The sequence below is a fragment of the Uloborus diversus genome, chromosome 2, assembly GCF_026930045.1.
Source record: "Uloborus diversus isolate 005 chromosome 2, Udiv.v.3.1, whole genome shotgun sequence".
NCBI lineage: Eukaryota > Metazoa > Arthropoda > Arachnida > Araneae > Uloboridae > Uloborus > Uloborus diversus.
This window is the reverse complement of record NC_072732.1, coordinates 3,231,381-3,248,290: the sequence shown is the minus strand read 5'-3', so window position 1 is coordinate 3,248,290 and position 16,910 is coordinate 3,231,381. Positions and strand designations below refer to the sequence as shown.

Here is a 16,910-nt window from a genome sequence, read left to right as displayed (position 1 = left end):
GTCACTTTTTTTTGCTGAAAGTCACTACCTTTGTCTGATGTCGTTCCTCTTCCAGATGGCGAGCGGGACAGACGAGACGGAGGCCCGGACAGGACGACCGGCGACTGGCGCTCCGCCAGGGTCGAGCAGTTCTCCAGGGAGGAGCCCAGGAACGGCAAGTCTCTCTTTTTTTCTCTTCTCGGATCAGACTTAGATAAAATGAAGAGCTTTCTGCGAACACAAATCCTAACTTGAAAATTTTTTGCAAATTATTTTGCCCAATTCACCCTTGAATAAAATATTAAATTTATATTCAGATATGAAAGAGACAAAAAAAAGTGCTTTAAATCATTTTTTTTTACAATAACATATAGTTTGCTTATTTTTCACCAATTGAAGAAAACTGCCAAAACCATTATTTTTTTTACACATGTGCTTTAAAAGGCTTTTGGAGAAAGGCTTTAACAGAAATAAACTCTGGGATTTTCTTAAAAATTCCCCTAAAAAAAAGAAATTTTTTTTTTGAAATCAAAGTTAGCAGTTTGAAAAAAAATTTCTGCAGAGCCAAAAAATTTCTGCGAACGCCATTCGCACATTCGTTTTTATTATGCAAGACTGTCTCGGACAATCAACCCTTTTCGGCTGTAAATGTTAAATTGTTGAACTCTTTACTTACCATTTTTTTCAAAACATTTTAATGATAAAGATTTATAATTTTCTGTTTTAGAGAGTTATTTAAGAGTCTGTTAAAGTGACATTTTAAAGAAATTTCGTGTTGAAGCCAATAGCCGCTGTTTAAATGGATGGTGTTTGGACCCTAAGAGCAGCCGTTGAGTCAGGAAAAAGGATGAGTCCGAGAGCAAACATTTCACTTCAGAAAAACTATGAACATAATGTGGTGAACATTTTAGAGCAATAGGTATGGCAGCTTTCTATAAAAATGAACACGCGTCCTTAAAAACCGACTTTTTTCGGAAAATCAAGTTCGAAAAATAAAATTGTACTCGCATCCGTCCTGTGTCCATCTATAGAAATATAAACGAGATGTCATCCGAAGGCTCTCGATGCGAATATTTTGAATGCATAAAAACCACTTTTTTTGAAAAAAGCTTTCAGGGTACTGACTCCCCTCAAAGCTCTCGAGATGTCATGAAAGAATGCAATGAATGCATTCGGTAAATCATCGATCGTCCGGCGCAAATTCTCCTCCGCGCGACCTGACATCTCTTTCCGTTCCAGATTCCCGGGGCGGCGGCTTCTCGGACCGGGACTCCTTCGGGGGCGGCTTCTCCCGGGAGCGCAACGGGGACCGCTACGAGCGCAACGACCCGCTTCGAGAGGAGGACCAACGACAGGGGATACGGCTTCTCCTCCGACAGAGGTGAGACTTCCGTTTCGTTTATTTCGTTTAATATTACCATACTTGCCAACTCGACTGTTTTTGACGGGAGACACCCGTTTTTTGCTTCCATCTCCCGATTTCCCCGTTTTTTAAGATTTTTTTCCCGCATTTTCAGTCAATCATCAAAAAGTTTCACTTTCTTCTCAATAGATGGCGCCCATTTCTAGTCTACCAATGTCAGGGAATAAGAATTTTTCCAATTAATAACTCATTTAGTAAAAATAAATTTTTTGGAAGCTTTTCGTATTGCATCTTCAACAAGCACGTGCTCTGCTGAAAATGGCAGCAGATTTCAATCTTTTTGCATCTTGAAAATATTTCAATTATTTTGAAAGTTTGAAGTTATTTTAACATGTGCTACCCAAAACCTACTTATTATATATATTATTTTTATTATATATTGATTTTTTTTTTCGGATTTTAAGAATAAAATTTTGGTAGCTAATTTTCTGGAAGAGACTGGGGAATGTACAGAACTTTAAGCAAGTTTAACTAAACTTACTATTAGGTTTTTCCTTTGCAGTATGTTTTTCTTGCTGCTACCAATTAGCTTACATCTGCGAAAAATCCCCATTTCACTTTCAATTTAGTATTCATGTTATTTAAAAGCACAATTAATACCTATGTTGTGAAGATACGTCGCTGGTGAATCACCTATATACCTCTAGTGGAATCTCCTGTTTTTTTTTCTACGAAAGTTGGCAAGTATGTATTACATTTCCTTTTCTAGATGACGTGGATGTGTGTCGAGTCCGATGATGGCCGAAACGTCTCTCCGATAGAAAGTTGAGAGCGAACGATTTATCACGAGAAAAAAATTTAATTTGAATTTGGTTCCAATTATGTTTTTCTCAATCAAGAATGTGTTCAGGCATGTGTGTGTGTGTGTAGGATATAGATGCAGCCTGGACCCTGGAGACGGTGGATGTGGACAGTCCGATCCGAATATCGAAGGGACACACGTTAGGATAGAGATCAATATACACATCTCGTGATGGCTCAAAAGAGGCTCGTTTTTGGACACTTTTATAACTCATTCATACTGCCAAAATGTAAACAACAAAAGCTACAGCGAATACTTGACATTGAGCTCAACTCAATGAATAATAGTGGATGATAAATTTCTCTCCAATATGTTAATGTTATTTGCTTGGCTATGTTTTCCTGATTGACTCGGTATTGCTGCGGAAGAAGTAAATCCACCAATGGTGGCAAAAACAAAATCGAAGGAGGGACATACATTGAAACCCTCAAACGAGAATTATGAGCAATTGGTGATTGCTTAAGAATTCCACTTCCGCAATTTCGATCTGGGAATTTTGCAAAATATTTTTTTGTTCTCGTGCCATCTCAATTTCTCCAGTTGCGTCTTTTTGTTCCCTCAGGTGGTGCCAGTCGTGGCGGCAGCGGCAGGAGCTTCGAGCGGCGGGACGGGTACGAGCGGCGAGACGGATTCGGGCGGCGGGACGAGCCCCCCCAGAGACTCCAGGTACCGGGACTCCGCGGAGCGCGACTATTCGGACAGGAGGCCGCCCGACCGGACGTCCTACGACTCGGGTGAGTTGCACCTCTTTTTTCCACTACCGGTCACTCGGTTACTTTCATTCGGTCACTATTTGCTGCACTGCTCACTTTTTTTAGACTAAAACTGTCTTTTTTTTAGGCATAAGTCTTTTTTTTTTCACTGAAAATTATTTCTTTTAGCACTGGTAACTTTTTTCATCAAAAAAAATATTTTCAGTATTTTCCCCCCCCAAAATACACTATTTTCTTTGCACCAAATGTCATACTGAAGAAGCCACGGCACAAAATCTGATTTTTTGTATTGGTTTGGTACGCGAGGATCTACTGAAGAGACCTGCTTCTGTCTTGAAGTTGATAAAGGCGAACAACCTCATGGATCTGATCTGATTCAGAACAGAGAAATAAGCAAGAAGAAGACTATTTTCTTTTAGTATAGGTGTATAAGTATAGAACACTTTTGTGTTCTAAGTCACTACTTTCAGCACTTGTAACTTTTCCATTGAAAGCCGCTCATTTTGCTAAAGTCACCATTTGCAGCATTGTCATTTTTTCCGCCTAAGTTCACTATTTTAATGTTAAAATGATTGTTTCGTCGAGAAGCACACGGAATTCATTAATTAAACCTCATTAATATCGATATTTATACATTACGAATATTGCAGTAAATACGAGTTGATTAGATTACACCCCTTTAGCTTTAGCATAGTTATGGACAGTTTCGGACAGTTTTAGACAGTTTTGGACGGTAAAAACACCTGTCCCGTCCTAAACCAGTTTTAGACAGTCCAAAACCCAACCCTGCATGTAACTTTTCCATTGAAATTCGCTATGTTTCCTAAAGGCACGATTAGCAGCATGCCACTTTTTCACCAAAAATGACTATTTTCACGTTGAAAAGATCGTTTCCTCGAGAAGCACATCAATCAAACGATGGATTATTTCTCGTTTCGTCTTGCGAGCGCCACCGAGCTCACGCATCCTCTCGTTTTTGCAGGGAGCGGCGGAGGGGGACAGAGGAGGAAGCTGCAGCTGGCCCCCCGCACCAAGCCCATCGAGCCGCTGCCTCCCCCCGCGGAGGCGGTAGGCTCCAGCTCCATCTTCGGGGGGGCCAAGCCGGTGGACACCGCCGCCCGGGAGAGGGAGATCGAGGAGAGGCTGGCTAGGGAGAAGGAGGTCGCCCCGCCCCCCGCCACCAGGTGAGTCTGGTTCTGTGACAGGAAAGGCACAGCTCAATCAATAATTTTATTTATTTATTTTAATTTAATAATATATTTGTACGGGGTGTCCGAAAATTCCAAGTTCAGACTTCACGGGTTCGGGAATTTTTAATGACGTCGTAAAAAAAGATAAAACTGCTTAAAAGTAACCATCACAGTAAGGAAAAAGAATGTTATGAGAGGTGTTTAATCACTTTATCAAATAAACTTTTTAATGCCTTTCAATTCCAGAGTTCAGTGTGTGTGCCGTTTGTTCCTCGAACTGCAGCCGAACGGTACTCCAGTTTGCTCAGCCTGTTCACTCCATTAGAATGCTTCATAGTTTCTCAATTTTTTTTTTTTTTTCATTTATGTCAAATTGTGTAGAATTGCTAGTATTCAAAGTACCAAAGAACGAATTTTCCACGCTCCGAACAAGCCGTGACAGTTACCTTTAAATGCAATTTTTTTCTTTTTCTTTTTTTAATAATGGGATTTAAAAAAAATTCAAGCTTGTCAAGTATACCTGGGCTCAAAACACAAATACGTACGACACTTTTTAAAAAGTGTCGAGGACATTTGGGTCACAATACAATTCTGTGATATATTATGAGATAAATCAGAAAAATGTTGCAATTACATGGGAGTCGATTACGTAAGGCACTTGACATTTCAAATACGATTTCAATTTCAAAACGTTACGCTACCAAAACAATCCACATCCTATCGTCCGAAAGTGGATTATGATTACTTTCATGAAGAAATTCCAGTTAAATTCGGGAAAGGGGTGTAGTAAATATACGGTACAAATTTTCATCACTGCACTCATGTTAAACATCAAAAATATCTTCGTCAAATCGTCCCGGACGGAAACGCCGACGTCCCACGAGCGTCGTCGCGAGATTTGGAGGAGTCGACTGAACCTCTCTCTCTCTTTCCAGGGTGGAGGAGCCTCGCGTGAGGAAGTTCAGCTCCGGCTCGGCCGTGAGCAATCGCTCGAGGCGCTCGTCCGACTCGGGGGCCCCTGCGGGAGGACGAGGATCACGTCCCCCCCTACAAGCCCCCCCATACCCAGGCAGGTGAGTGCATCCGCTCGTTTCTCATTCGTCTGTTTGAATTGTCATCTCGGCCACTAAATTTCATTAAATTATTTATGAGGTTCTTTGGTTATTAAGTATTACATATTTTGTCACTGTTTATGTAGATAGTTTCTTCAACATTAATAAATGTGTTTTCGATCCATGGCATGATGATCATTTAATATACTCAACAAGGCTCTCTCGAAAAGGGTCCACTTTCACGTTCGGTGTGGTGCCGAAGATATGTCGACGAAAAACAAAGGACGACGGGAAAAAAATGATCCTGTTGCCACTTTTTTTGAATTTGCCAAATTTAGCTCAATGTCATGTTTGTATTCTTTACTAACGGTGGATTAAAAATGAAATGATGTTCTGTTTTTTTAAGTCACGATGTATCAAAACCGTGTAAATACTGCGTTCAATAATTTTTAGTAAATGGAAAACAGTGAGATGTCCAACTTGAATTTTGTTGCATTTTAATTTCTCTGAAGCATTGCATTTACCTTGCTCTTATAAACACATTTAGATATGAAACAGGAACCATGCAAAAAAGAACCTATAATATTCAGCGCTCGTGAGCATGTTGACTGCATGCTTATTCTTTGCAAACTTCGGCTAAAAACATAAATATAATGATCACCGTTTCAAAAAAATTAAAATGTTGATTAGTAGCACAGAGGAGGGTCGAAAATCTGCACACCTCGGGAGAAGTAGTCGTGCAGATTTCTGGCCGTAAAGGAAAAGCGATATCTTAAAACTGAAAAATAACACAAGAATAACTTTGCATATTTAAAATCATTTAAAACAATAATAACACATACTTGCCAACTCTACTGTTTTTAACGGTAGACTCCCGTTTTTTGCTTCCATCTCCCGATTTCCCCTTTTTTACGATTTTTTTCCCGTTTTTGCAGTTTTTTCAGACAATCATCAAAAAGTTTCACTTTCTTCTCAGTAGATGGCGCCCTTTTCTATTCTACCAATGTCAGGGAATAAGAATTTTTCCAAGTAATAACTCATTTAGTAAAAAATAGTTTTTTTGGAAGCTTTCCATATTGCACGTGCAACGAAGCACGTGCTTTGCCGCAAATGGCAGCAGATTTCAATCCTTTTGCATCTTGGAAATATTTCAATTATTTTGGAAGTTTGAAGTTATTTTAACATGAGCTACCCTATACCTACTTAATTTATATTTTATTTTAATTACATATTGATTTTTTTTTTCGGATTTTAGTAATTAAATTTTTGTAGCGACTTTTTTTGGTAAAGACTGGGGAATGTACGAAACATTAAGCAAATTCACTCATTATTATTTAGTTTTTCCTTTGCGGTATATTTTTCTTGCTACTACCAATTTGCTTATATCTGCAAAAAATCCCCATTTCACTTTAAATTCAGTATTCATGTTATTTAAAAGCATAATTTAATCATTCTGTTAAGATATGTCGCTAGTGAATTACCTATATACCTATATACCAAAATCATCCTCATTTGGCTTTAAGGTGCGGAATTCTTTATATTTTTGGGTTATTCTCGTGTTTCTTTGAATTTCGTGTCGCGCGAAATATGAGCATTTTGATGCAATTTGATTTACGATAATTCATATTTCTTCGGTAGTGCACAATCTAAAGTGCGCATTATCCGCCAATAACGTGGAAAAACAATTGCTCGGGCAAATCGTCTCGATTTGGATTATTATAGATCGAAAGAAAATAAGACTGGAAAATAAATTCGCAGAGCACAGAAGAAAAAAAAAACGGAAAAATCAGCGCGGATTTGGGGTGTTGGGGATTTGTGGCCCTCCACTGTATGAAAAAACAGTTGGATTTTATTTTTTTTAGTTTTCTGCCGCATGAAATGCTGTTTAAGAAAGGGTTCATTTGGATGCTGGAAGGAAACCAGTTTGAATTTGTAGAATATATTACCGCTAATAGTGTTTATAACTTACATCCATCATGATAACTAAGTAACAATTTCCGTCCATTGAGATCAGAAGACATTATTTAAAAGCAAATCTTTTATTGAGGATGTTATAATGTACAACATGAATTTCATAGCTACTAGCTTTGTAGCTAACAAAATTGACGGCATAACCTACTAAAAAAAACCACACACCTAGTTTCCTTACCTTATAAGTACAGAACATTTGCATAATTCAGAATTTTACAGTTCACGGTTTGCAGTGATACTTTTCACTTTAAATATATAAGAAAGAATATGCAAATGTGCTTTCAAATGTACGTACGAAAAACAATCAAATTAAATTCTAACAGAATTTGTACGACACGATTATCGGTTCTCGAACCACGTAACAGTGAGGGGAAAGTGACTGTCAATTTATGCAGAATTTCACTAACCTAATCGGTCACTCACAATATTCATTTGCTTTTAGAAGGATTTATTTTCAATTGATAATTACAGGTGTCCCTCGTACGACACGTTCATTTGTAGTATCGAAAGCGTGTTATATGGGACTTTTTTAAAAACAACAATTTCACTTATTTTTAATACAAATTATGTATGTGCATGAGAAAAATCAGGTCAAGATGTATTGTGTTGTATCGAAACCGTGTTATATCGAAACCCAGTGATGTTCCCATCCGTTTTTCTGAAGGTATGCTCCCAGTAATCCATTACGCACAATTTGTGTATGCGATCGTATAGATAGTATTTCGTAATATGAAAATTTATGAAGCTCGGAGGTATATGCTATATGTCTAAAAAATGTTTGAGAGTATATGGAGTTATACCCTATGGGAACACCACTGTCGAAACCGTGTTATACGAGACTCAGAAACGATGTGAAGCGAGGGATGTGTACAGCAGAAGACTGTTATAACGCACACCTCGGGACCAGAGCTTTTGCATTATACAGGTTTTTGCGTTATATAGATCATTATACAAATTTTGAAACTAATATTCAGAATATATCTCTATATTAGCACTTCAGAATGAGTTTTATCTGCATATTAAAGCACCAATATTACAATTAGTTACTCACAAATAAATATGTTTCACAATCAAAATCCTGCACTTCTGCTAGCTTCATGGTTTGCATAACAGCTGCATTTTCGAGAGCCATCTGGTATTTTCTGTTTACTATGAGTACTCATTTTCAATTTAAAAGCTTTGAATTAAGATGGAAAGATGAAAAACTGTTTCAAAATTTAATTTGCCTAACCATTTTTATGTTTGCAAAGCAAAACAGAGGGATTTTTTAAACTTCAAAACCTATTGCTTACATCTTAAAAGTTGTGCGGTTTATAGAGAATTTCGTTATATAGGTCGGCGTTATAATGGTCTTCTATTGTACCGTGTTGTATCGAAACCAAGTTTCATAAAAACAAAGTAAAAACTGATTAGAGTTAATGTCAAACGTTAACAGAGAATATGAAACAAAAATGAATGCCATCCTTTTTAAAGATAACATTCGTGTTGCATCGAAGCCATGAAGTATTAAATTTTCGTACACGAAGGGATGCCTTTTTAGTTTAATTAGACCAAGTTATTATTTAGTACAAGTACTTATTTAGTTAATTTAGACCAATTCGAGAAGCCCACTTCGCAAGGGTGAGCGTTCTTCGTAACTCGAGATTTGAATTTTTCTTCTCTCCCCCTTTAGTTGGAGCGTGAGGGGCAGCTCTACAACACCCTCCCCAGGTCCAGGCAAAGGTGCAGCAGCAACAGCAGCAGCACAGGAAGCGAGAGAGACCACCCCAAGGGGAGCCCCAGAGGTCAGTATCCTTTGCTGTTTGATTTTGAAATTGACTCGAATCAAGACTGCACACCATCGAGTAGACAGTAGAAAAAGAGCATTAAAGCATTTGTAATCTTCTTTTTCTATCTTCTGATCCATGAAATATATGAAGGGACAATTCTTTTTCTTGCTTCATATTTTTAATATGAGGGAATTTTTAGTTAAATCAGAAAATTGACAAGTGTTGAGCGAAATTCCGAGCCATAGAAATGTTAAATTCTGAATCTCTGGCTGAATTGCATTTTTTGATGTGTGGGTAACCTTACATCATAACAATTTTGACTAGAACCCCCCCCCCCCCCTCCTCAAAAAAATCATAGGAAAAATTCAAAGAAAGTTTCATTAAAGTTCTAAATATTATCAAAATGACTAATCAGTCCTGTCCCACCTTGAGTTTGAGCCAAAATACGGAGTCCTATAATAAGTCCTGGTAAAACAACTTTAAAAGAAAGTCATACCACAGAATAATTCACTCTTAAAAGATGGCACACGCAAAACATGAAGGCACCCATCCACATACCGGATATCCAATAGAGTCGACACTACCCCTTTCCTTGGGGACAGCAGTCATGCCTTTTTCTCAGTTGGCTCATCTATTTTACGCACTAGAGTCCATTCCATCCACTGAACGAACATTGTATTATGAAATCGAAGTAACTTATCTGTTTTAAATCAGCAGAATGAAAACCTATCTGTAAAAGCCTTTTATTCAACATAGAACACAACTTGCTTCTTGCAAGATACAGCAACTGAACACGTAGTAAAAAAGCAAAACATGTGGCTGAGTGCCAACCATTGTCATTGCAGTGACGTGTACATCCGACAAACGGACGGGTCCATCGACGTCATCCCATTTAAATGAGTTTCTCTAGCCCTTGACCAATCATATGCTGGATACAGTTAAGATACTGAATCATCAATTTTATATAAAGAAATACTTGCTCTAATTTTATAATTATTTTAATAGATAATTAAATATTTTTCTTAGTACTTATTAACATGAAAGAATACTCTACGCATATCGATCCATGCATGGTGTGGCCATTCCTCTCACATGTGGGACAAAAAGATGCTTAAATTTCATTAACATTTTTTCATATCCATGGGGGGAGTTAAGGGGGCTAAGCCCCTCTTGACAGTTCATTAGCCCCCCCTCTAAGAAAAATGCAAAAAAGAAGAAAAGCCTTCGTGCATGTTACTATTTTTGTCCTTCAAAAAATAACGCTCTCATATAATATTGATCAACTCTCTCTTTATATGTTTACCTTTTATTAAATTGTATTGTGTCACACCACTACGCAATGGCGTGACACGATACAGTTTGTTCTAAAAATTCAAAGTAAACTTATCTGTTTCAAATCAGAGTATAAACCTTTTTTGTGAAAATCCTTTATTTAACATGAACACCACTTGCTTCTTGCAAGATAATAGGCAACCGAATACATGGTGAAAATCAAAACATGTTGCTGAAAACCAACAGTTGAAAATGCAGTTACATGTGTGCCAACACCTGATTGGTCAACAGCCAGAAGCTAATTTAAATATCAATGGACCAATCACATGTTGGCTACAGTTGAGATACTGAAAAATTATTTATATTATTAAATTGATTATAATTATTTTAGACACTTGTAAACACCACCTCAAACAGTTAAAAACCATTTCTTAACTATACATTACTGTTCTAATTCTAAGCAATGTATATTACAAATTTGAAAACTTTACGTTGTGTTTCCACTATTTAAAAAAAAACAGGTTCAGCAAGATAAGGGAATCCATCAAACATTTATTTTTCTTCATACATTGATTTAAAAAAAAAGGGACAAGGAGGTCTCAACGCTACACAAATTTTTACAAGGGGGTATATAATTTATGATTCAAATCTATGGCAGTTCAGGCATTCTGGCCTTATTATTTTTTTAATAAGAAATACTTAATCTAATTTTATGTTAATTTTAATAGATAATTAAATTATATATTAGTAATTAACATGAAAGAATACTCTACACAGTTCAGTGCATAAATGAGCTGTCAGAACAACTCAACACGGTTAGCGTTTTAAACCGTAGAACCTTAAAATAGTTTTCAATGTGCATCCAGCAAAAAAACACTGAATGCTCATCGCTTTCTCGTTTTTAACGTAGGGCAGAACGATCTCGGTGAGCACAATTTCGGTCTTCTCCCCACTGCCATCTATCGAAGGTCAAAAGCATCAGCAGACTTAGATAGAATGAAAAGATTTCTGCGAACACAAATCCTAACTGGAAAATTTTCTACAAATAATTATTTTGCATAACTCACCCCTGACAGGGTTGCCACGCCACAGGGAAAACTGAAGAAACAACAAAAAAACAGGGAAAATCCAGGGAATTTTGAAAATTTTCTCAAAAACATGGAAAATGCAGGGAATATATATATTTTTTTTAAATTAAAGTTGCAAAAATCAATGCTCAAATATGTAAATTATCAATAAATAAATTACAATTAATAAGTTTTATAAAGTTCAAAAATATTTTTTTTTTTAAGTGAACATTAAAATGTCTATCACAAAAGCAAAATCTTTTCTTGTTTTATTCAAAATGCATCTTGAATTTTATGATAGCTTAATTTAGAGAGCATGAAATTAGAGGTCAATATTCATTGTTCTGCTTAACTTTTGCTCTTTTAGGTCCAAGTAATGAATGGTTAAGAGAAGGCTTTTTTTCCCCTTGAATAAAAAGTTAAATAAATTCAATCGCCAAGCTATTGTTTCAGTTATAATGAACTCTTCTTCATTTCCCCTTATTATTATTTTTTAGGGGGGGGGGGGGGGGTCCCCTGTGATGGTTGCATTTTCATACAGGGAAAACACAGGGAATTTTTTTCCCAAAAAGGAGTGGCAACCCTGCCTGAATAAAAAATTAAATTTATATATGAAAGAAACAAAAAAAAAGTGCTTTAAATCATTTTTTTTTACGATAACATATAGTTTGCTTATTTTTCATCAACTGCAGTAAACTGCCAAAACCATTTTTTTTACACATGTGCTTTCAATGGCTTTTGGAGAAAGGCTTTAACAGAAATAAACTCTGGGATTTTCTTAAAAATTCCTTTAAAAAAAAAAAAAATTTCTTTTTTTAAATCAACGTTAGCAGTTTGGGAAAAAAATTCTTCAGAGCCAAAAAATTTCTGCAAATGTCGTTCGCGCGTTCGTCTATATTATGCAAGACTGAGCATCAGAAATTAAAAGCAGAGAGCACAATTCGTCGACTTCTAAATTTGAGTTTTAAAATTAACCGATTAAAATTTTGATTTGAATTGTTCGAATCCGTCGTCAAGGCAACGGCATCCACGTATTGCCGTTAGACAGTTGTTTGTGTACCGGCAGAGGATCACTTTTAAAGCAAATGTGACAGGCATTTAGTATTTAGGAGGTGATTTGTCATCCCATCGCAATGGTAAACAGCACATGAATCTGTTGGGATTTTAACTGTGGGGAACCATTCGCTCGCCGTTCAGCTAAGGTTATCATTTTCTCAAAGTTCAGAAATGAAGGAAGTAAGCTTTGGGAATTGTCTTCAAGAACCTAAAATATATATATTTTTTTTGCTAACGATTTTGAAAGGGAAGCACGTTCCGTTCGTAATGACTTTCACCAGTGTACTGAATGAACCATGCCGATGGTTTTGTCTGGCCCGAACGGCATCAAAACATTCTTCAACGAAAAGCTTAAATGATGGTCTTGTATCACATAATTAAGGTTTCCTATGATAAGTAGGTTGGACACAATCCCGTTACAACGAAAGTCAACGGACTACAAATTTTGTTCGTTGTAATGGAATTTTTGCAGTGCGACGCCAATTCATTTGGGACTAAAGATTTATTTCTTTAAGTTCTTCCATAAACTAATAATAAGAGTAGACCCAGCTTTCCCAGGCTTGCTGATGAAAAAATGGGTTCATGGATACATTATGTGACTGGTGGGAGGCTCGGCAAACACTTTGGCAGCACGGTTGCTAGATGGAAGGATTATCTATAGTTTGGCACTCGACGTGTATTTTAAGACGTAATGTGTTTTCATTCTAATTTTTTTTCCAGGTGCAGAGATTGAACTGTTTTTCTTTTAGTGATGCATTATTTTGACATCAGTAATTCGTTTTTGATCACAGTTTTCAGTAGCTTTTATTTCATTCGGAACTACGTCAGCGTCAGCGTTAGCGTAAATGTAATAGCATAAAATGTACTAATCGGTATCTTAAATCGAAATTGTAGGTAAAAATCTAACGTTCGGGCACTCGCATCTTTCATTGCTTAGAGAGTTATTGAAATTGACTAAAGAAAATGCACAATACGATCTAAACAAAAAACTCACTATATTACCAAAATATTTACAACTTAGAATAACAAATTTACAAATCGGACTCCATAAAAGATCGTTCTTCCATGTTCCATCAATTTTATTTATTTTATCTCAATCGTCTGCTAGGATCCACGCCCGCCGTTGCTAGGACAGCCACCAGTCACATAGTTCGGTTTATGAGCAGCAAAAGGGTTGCCATAACTGGGTCTATTCTTATTATTAGTCCATGTTTGGGACTGAAGATTTATTTCTTTGAAACGGAAATTTCGTCGTGACGGGATTTCACCGTGACCGTCCACCTGTCTGTGTCGAAAGCTGCTCATACCCCGATCGTACGAGTGGTTGTTCTGTTCTGATCTGTGTCTGTCTCTCTCTCCCCGCAGACTCTCATCCGGAGCGGAGCCAGACTGCCGACGGAGCGCCCTACGAGGAGCCCAGACCGCCGGTGAGTTTCAATCCATCAGGGAGGGGTGCCCCCCCCCCCTCGCCGTCGTCATTTCTGTGTCGAAACCCATTTCTGCCCCGTGTAGTGAAGAGCATAGCTGCCAACTTGTACGATTTAACCTTACATTGTAAAATTTTCAGACGTTTCGTACGATTGTACGGTCTTGCGGCTGATTTGTAAGATTTTCAGATTTTTGGTTTTAATTGGGGAACGGATGAAGTTTCCTTTTACTTCCGGAGCTTTTGAGAGCAACTCCTAAAGGCATCATGTAAACGATGTTGAAAGGCGCAAAAATTCTCTCATTTTTACGTTTATTTATTTATTTTTTTGCTTATAAAAGCACGGATGAAGTAAAGGCAAGGATTTGAAAGTATCGTAATACTTTAAATTTTAATATTTTGCGGGGACCGCGCTGAGGATTTCAAATGGTTAGCCAGTAAATGAGCCAAATTTTTAAAGTGTTGGCCAAGTTTCAAAAGTTTAAGTCAGACTAACTTTTGCTTGTTTTAATGTATTTTTGTCTGCAGAGATATTTAATCAGAGAGGGAAGTATCATTTAATTTTTGACAATTTTTTGAGGATATGGGCAGGGGTCAATCCAGGAATTTTGTGAGGAAAAAAAAATGCAAAATGAGTAGTTTTTCGACAAATCATACGTAATTTTACAAAACAACTCTTTTCCCTTTAGAAAAATATTAAATGATACTTTAAATTTGTTGCGAAAGAAGAAAGGATTTAATCGAGCTACAGTATCCGATTTCACTCGCTCCGCATCCGCCTTCTGTTCGAAATTTATAAAATGTCCAAGAAACAGGATTATTCATACTAGTACAGTAAAAAGGAAAAAATGGCTGGTAACCTAAAGTGATATTTATCATTCTTTAATAAATTTGAGACTAGAAATGGAAGCTTTTAGTAAAGTAAAGACTGCATTCCTATCTTAGTCCCATGTTTAAGACATCGAACACAATGAAACGAACCATGCAACAACTAGAAATTGACGTCTGAAGGGAAATTTTTTTTCTATGGAAATTTCGGAAAATTTTCTGCTTGCCAATATTTTTGCCAAATTTGAATTTTTTTTGCCGAATTTACGGTTTTATCGCACTTGTCACCGAAAAAGATGAAATGCTTCGGCCTCGACTTGGTGCGGGAACTTTTAAGTAGTTTATAACCTTTCCATCTTTATTCAAAGCTTTGGAATGAAAATGGGTATTTACAGTTTAAAAAAAAAGTTGTTATGCTCGCCACAAAACATCTGTGAATGACAATATGTATCTTGTTCATTGATCACACAGATTAAGAAAGTTGTATTTATTTAAATAATAAATTAAGAACTAAACAACAACAACAAAGTTAACTCGTACACACAGTACCGCTGTAATCTTCGGAACACTGTCTTAGTCGCCAGCATTATTGAAGTAACAGATGAACAAAATTAAAGCACATGAAATAATAAACGTAAAAAAAGGCTTAAGATAAGAAACAGGGGTGATTGTGTTCCGGTATTTTACCGAATTTCCTGTATTTTCGGACGTATTTCCGGTATTTTTATGTCCGAAAATACCGGAATTATGTTTTTTTTATGTTATGCTTTTATCTCCCTACCTCCGCAATTTTTTTAAAATACATAATACTCATCAAATATACCTGCAAGAGCATTAAGATGGACACCTATCCCTTAAGATGGACAAATGTCACGATAATTTGCATAACACCAGCTCAAAAGTAACTTTGTAACCCATTAAAAATTTAATCAAATGTACACACACTGTTTTGACTCAGAACTATTTAATACTATGGCAAAGGTGCACTTAAGTAATAGGGGCCAAAGATTACCCCCCCCCCCCCCGTTCTTGCTTTGAAACTTTCAGGTATTTTTTGATGAACTCACAATCACCCTTGAAGAAAGAATTAAACAATACTTAACTTATAATATATTCTATGTTGAGTGCTTTAATACTCTTTGCAGTCAATACTTATTCTGAAGTGTAAAATAGAATATATTCTGAATATTAATTAGTTAAATAATAATTAATAAATTATGGGAATTTCCCGTAAATATTTAACCGTTTTCAATTGTATACATTTTTGTTTTGACCTTTTTTACATTCTATTTGGGTAAAAGTGGAAAAAAGTACTACTCGATTAGTGATTTCCACTTATGAATGCAGTAGTTTGTAGATTGAAATGATTCTTGAAAAATTCTGTTGCAGGTGTACACTTCGGCCAACAAATTCTCCCACCTGATGAACGACGCCGAGGACTTGGACCGGGGCGGGGACTCCGAGTGACCTCCGCGGACTTCCGTCTCCGGCGATAGCGTTGTACAATTACCTTATTCTTTGTAGGACTTTTACATTTCAAATCCTATACATATATATATAAATAAACAAATTTCTCGAATCGATGGGCCCTCCCCGTGGTGCATGCCGGGCGACTCCGTATTTTCCCGCACGCGATCGTGCGGAAGGGGGAAAAAAATCTCCGTGTAATCCACAGATAATAATTGAAAAACAAAGTCGTTTCTGATTTAACGTACAATTTTAGCGACTAAATTGAAAGACGTCACAAAGAAATAATTTTCAAGTTAGAATCGAAAACGTTTCTAAACATTCAGATATCTTCCCATTCAGCGCGCACGCCATCGGCCAGAGTGCTGCTCCTTTACCCGTGAGGTCGTTTATTTTACGTGGCCCGAATCACGTGAAAGAAAAATTCGGACCGCTCGAAATAAACGACCCCACGGGCCAAAAAGTGGCCCCTATCGTCGACTTCTGCGCCATTGAGATTTTTTTTAAAAAATGGATAATACATGGCGTTGTATTATTGCACCTCATTCATGATGAAGTGCAGAAAAATGACCGTATTTTTCCGAAAGTTGTCGTCGCTCGTCGCCCTCTGGATCTCGGCAATTATTTCATTTTATACATTGCCGCCCCGTATTGTCAAAATTGTTCAGACACACAGAAACATTAAAATTTCAACTAAAGGTAAAAAGAAAAACAGAGGAGCAAACATGACGGCTACGTAAACGTCTTTTTTTTTACATTTCCGGAGACGACAAACGGAATCCGACGTAAACGTCATTTTTTTACGTTTCCGGAGACGACGAACGGAATCCGACGTACAATTCCGGTTCAATGAAGAGATTCCGCATCTCGAAATTGTGTCGAAAAGGGAGCGAAT

General features: G+C 37.0%; 1 protein-coding gene across 1 annotated transcript; it reads left to right on the top strand.

Moving 5' to 3' along the window:
- Positions 1–1,145: 1,145 nt before the first annotated feature.
- Positions 1,146–16,015, top strand: LOC129217752 (eukaryotic translation initiation factor 4B-like). The gene is made up of 5 exons (XM_054852092.1): positions 1,146–1,360; positions 2,745–2,938; positions 3,900–4,101; positions 8,803–8,914; positions 15,938–16,015. Exons 1-5 carry the CDS (start codon positions 1,146–1,148, stop codon positions 16,013–16,015), a joined length of 801 nt encoding a protein of 266 aa, XP_054708067.1.
- Positions 16,016–16,910: the final 895 nt, after the last annotated feature.

Coding starts and splice junctions, on each gene's coding strand:
- LOC129217752 (XM_054852092.1), top strand. CDS start 1,146: ATGCATTCGGTAAATCATCGATCGTCCGGCGCAAATTCTCCTCCGCGC. Junction 1,361..2,744: donor CGGCTTCTCCTCCGACAGAG/GTGAGACTTCCG, acceptor CAATTTCTCCAG/TTGCGTCTTTTTGTTCCCTC. Junction 2,939..3,899: donor CCGGACGTCCTACGACTCGG/GTGAGTTGCACC, acceptor TCGTTTTTGCAG/GGAGCGGCGGAGGGGGACAG.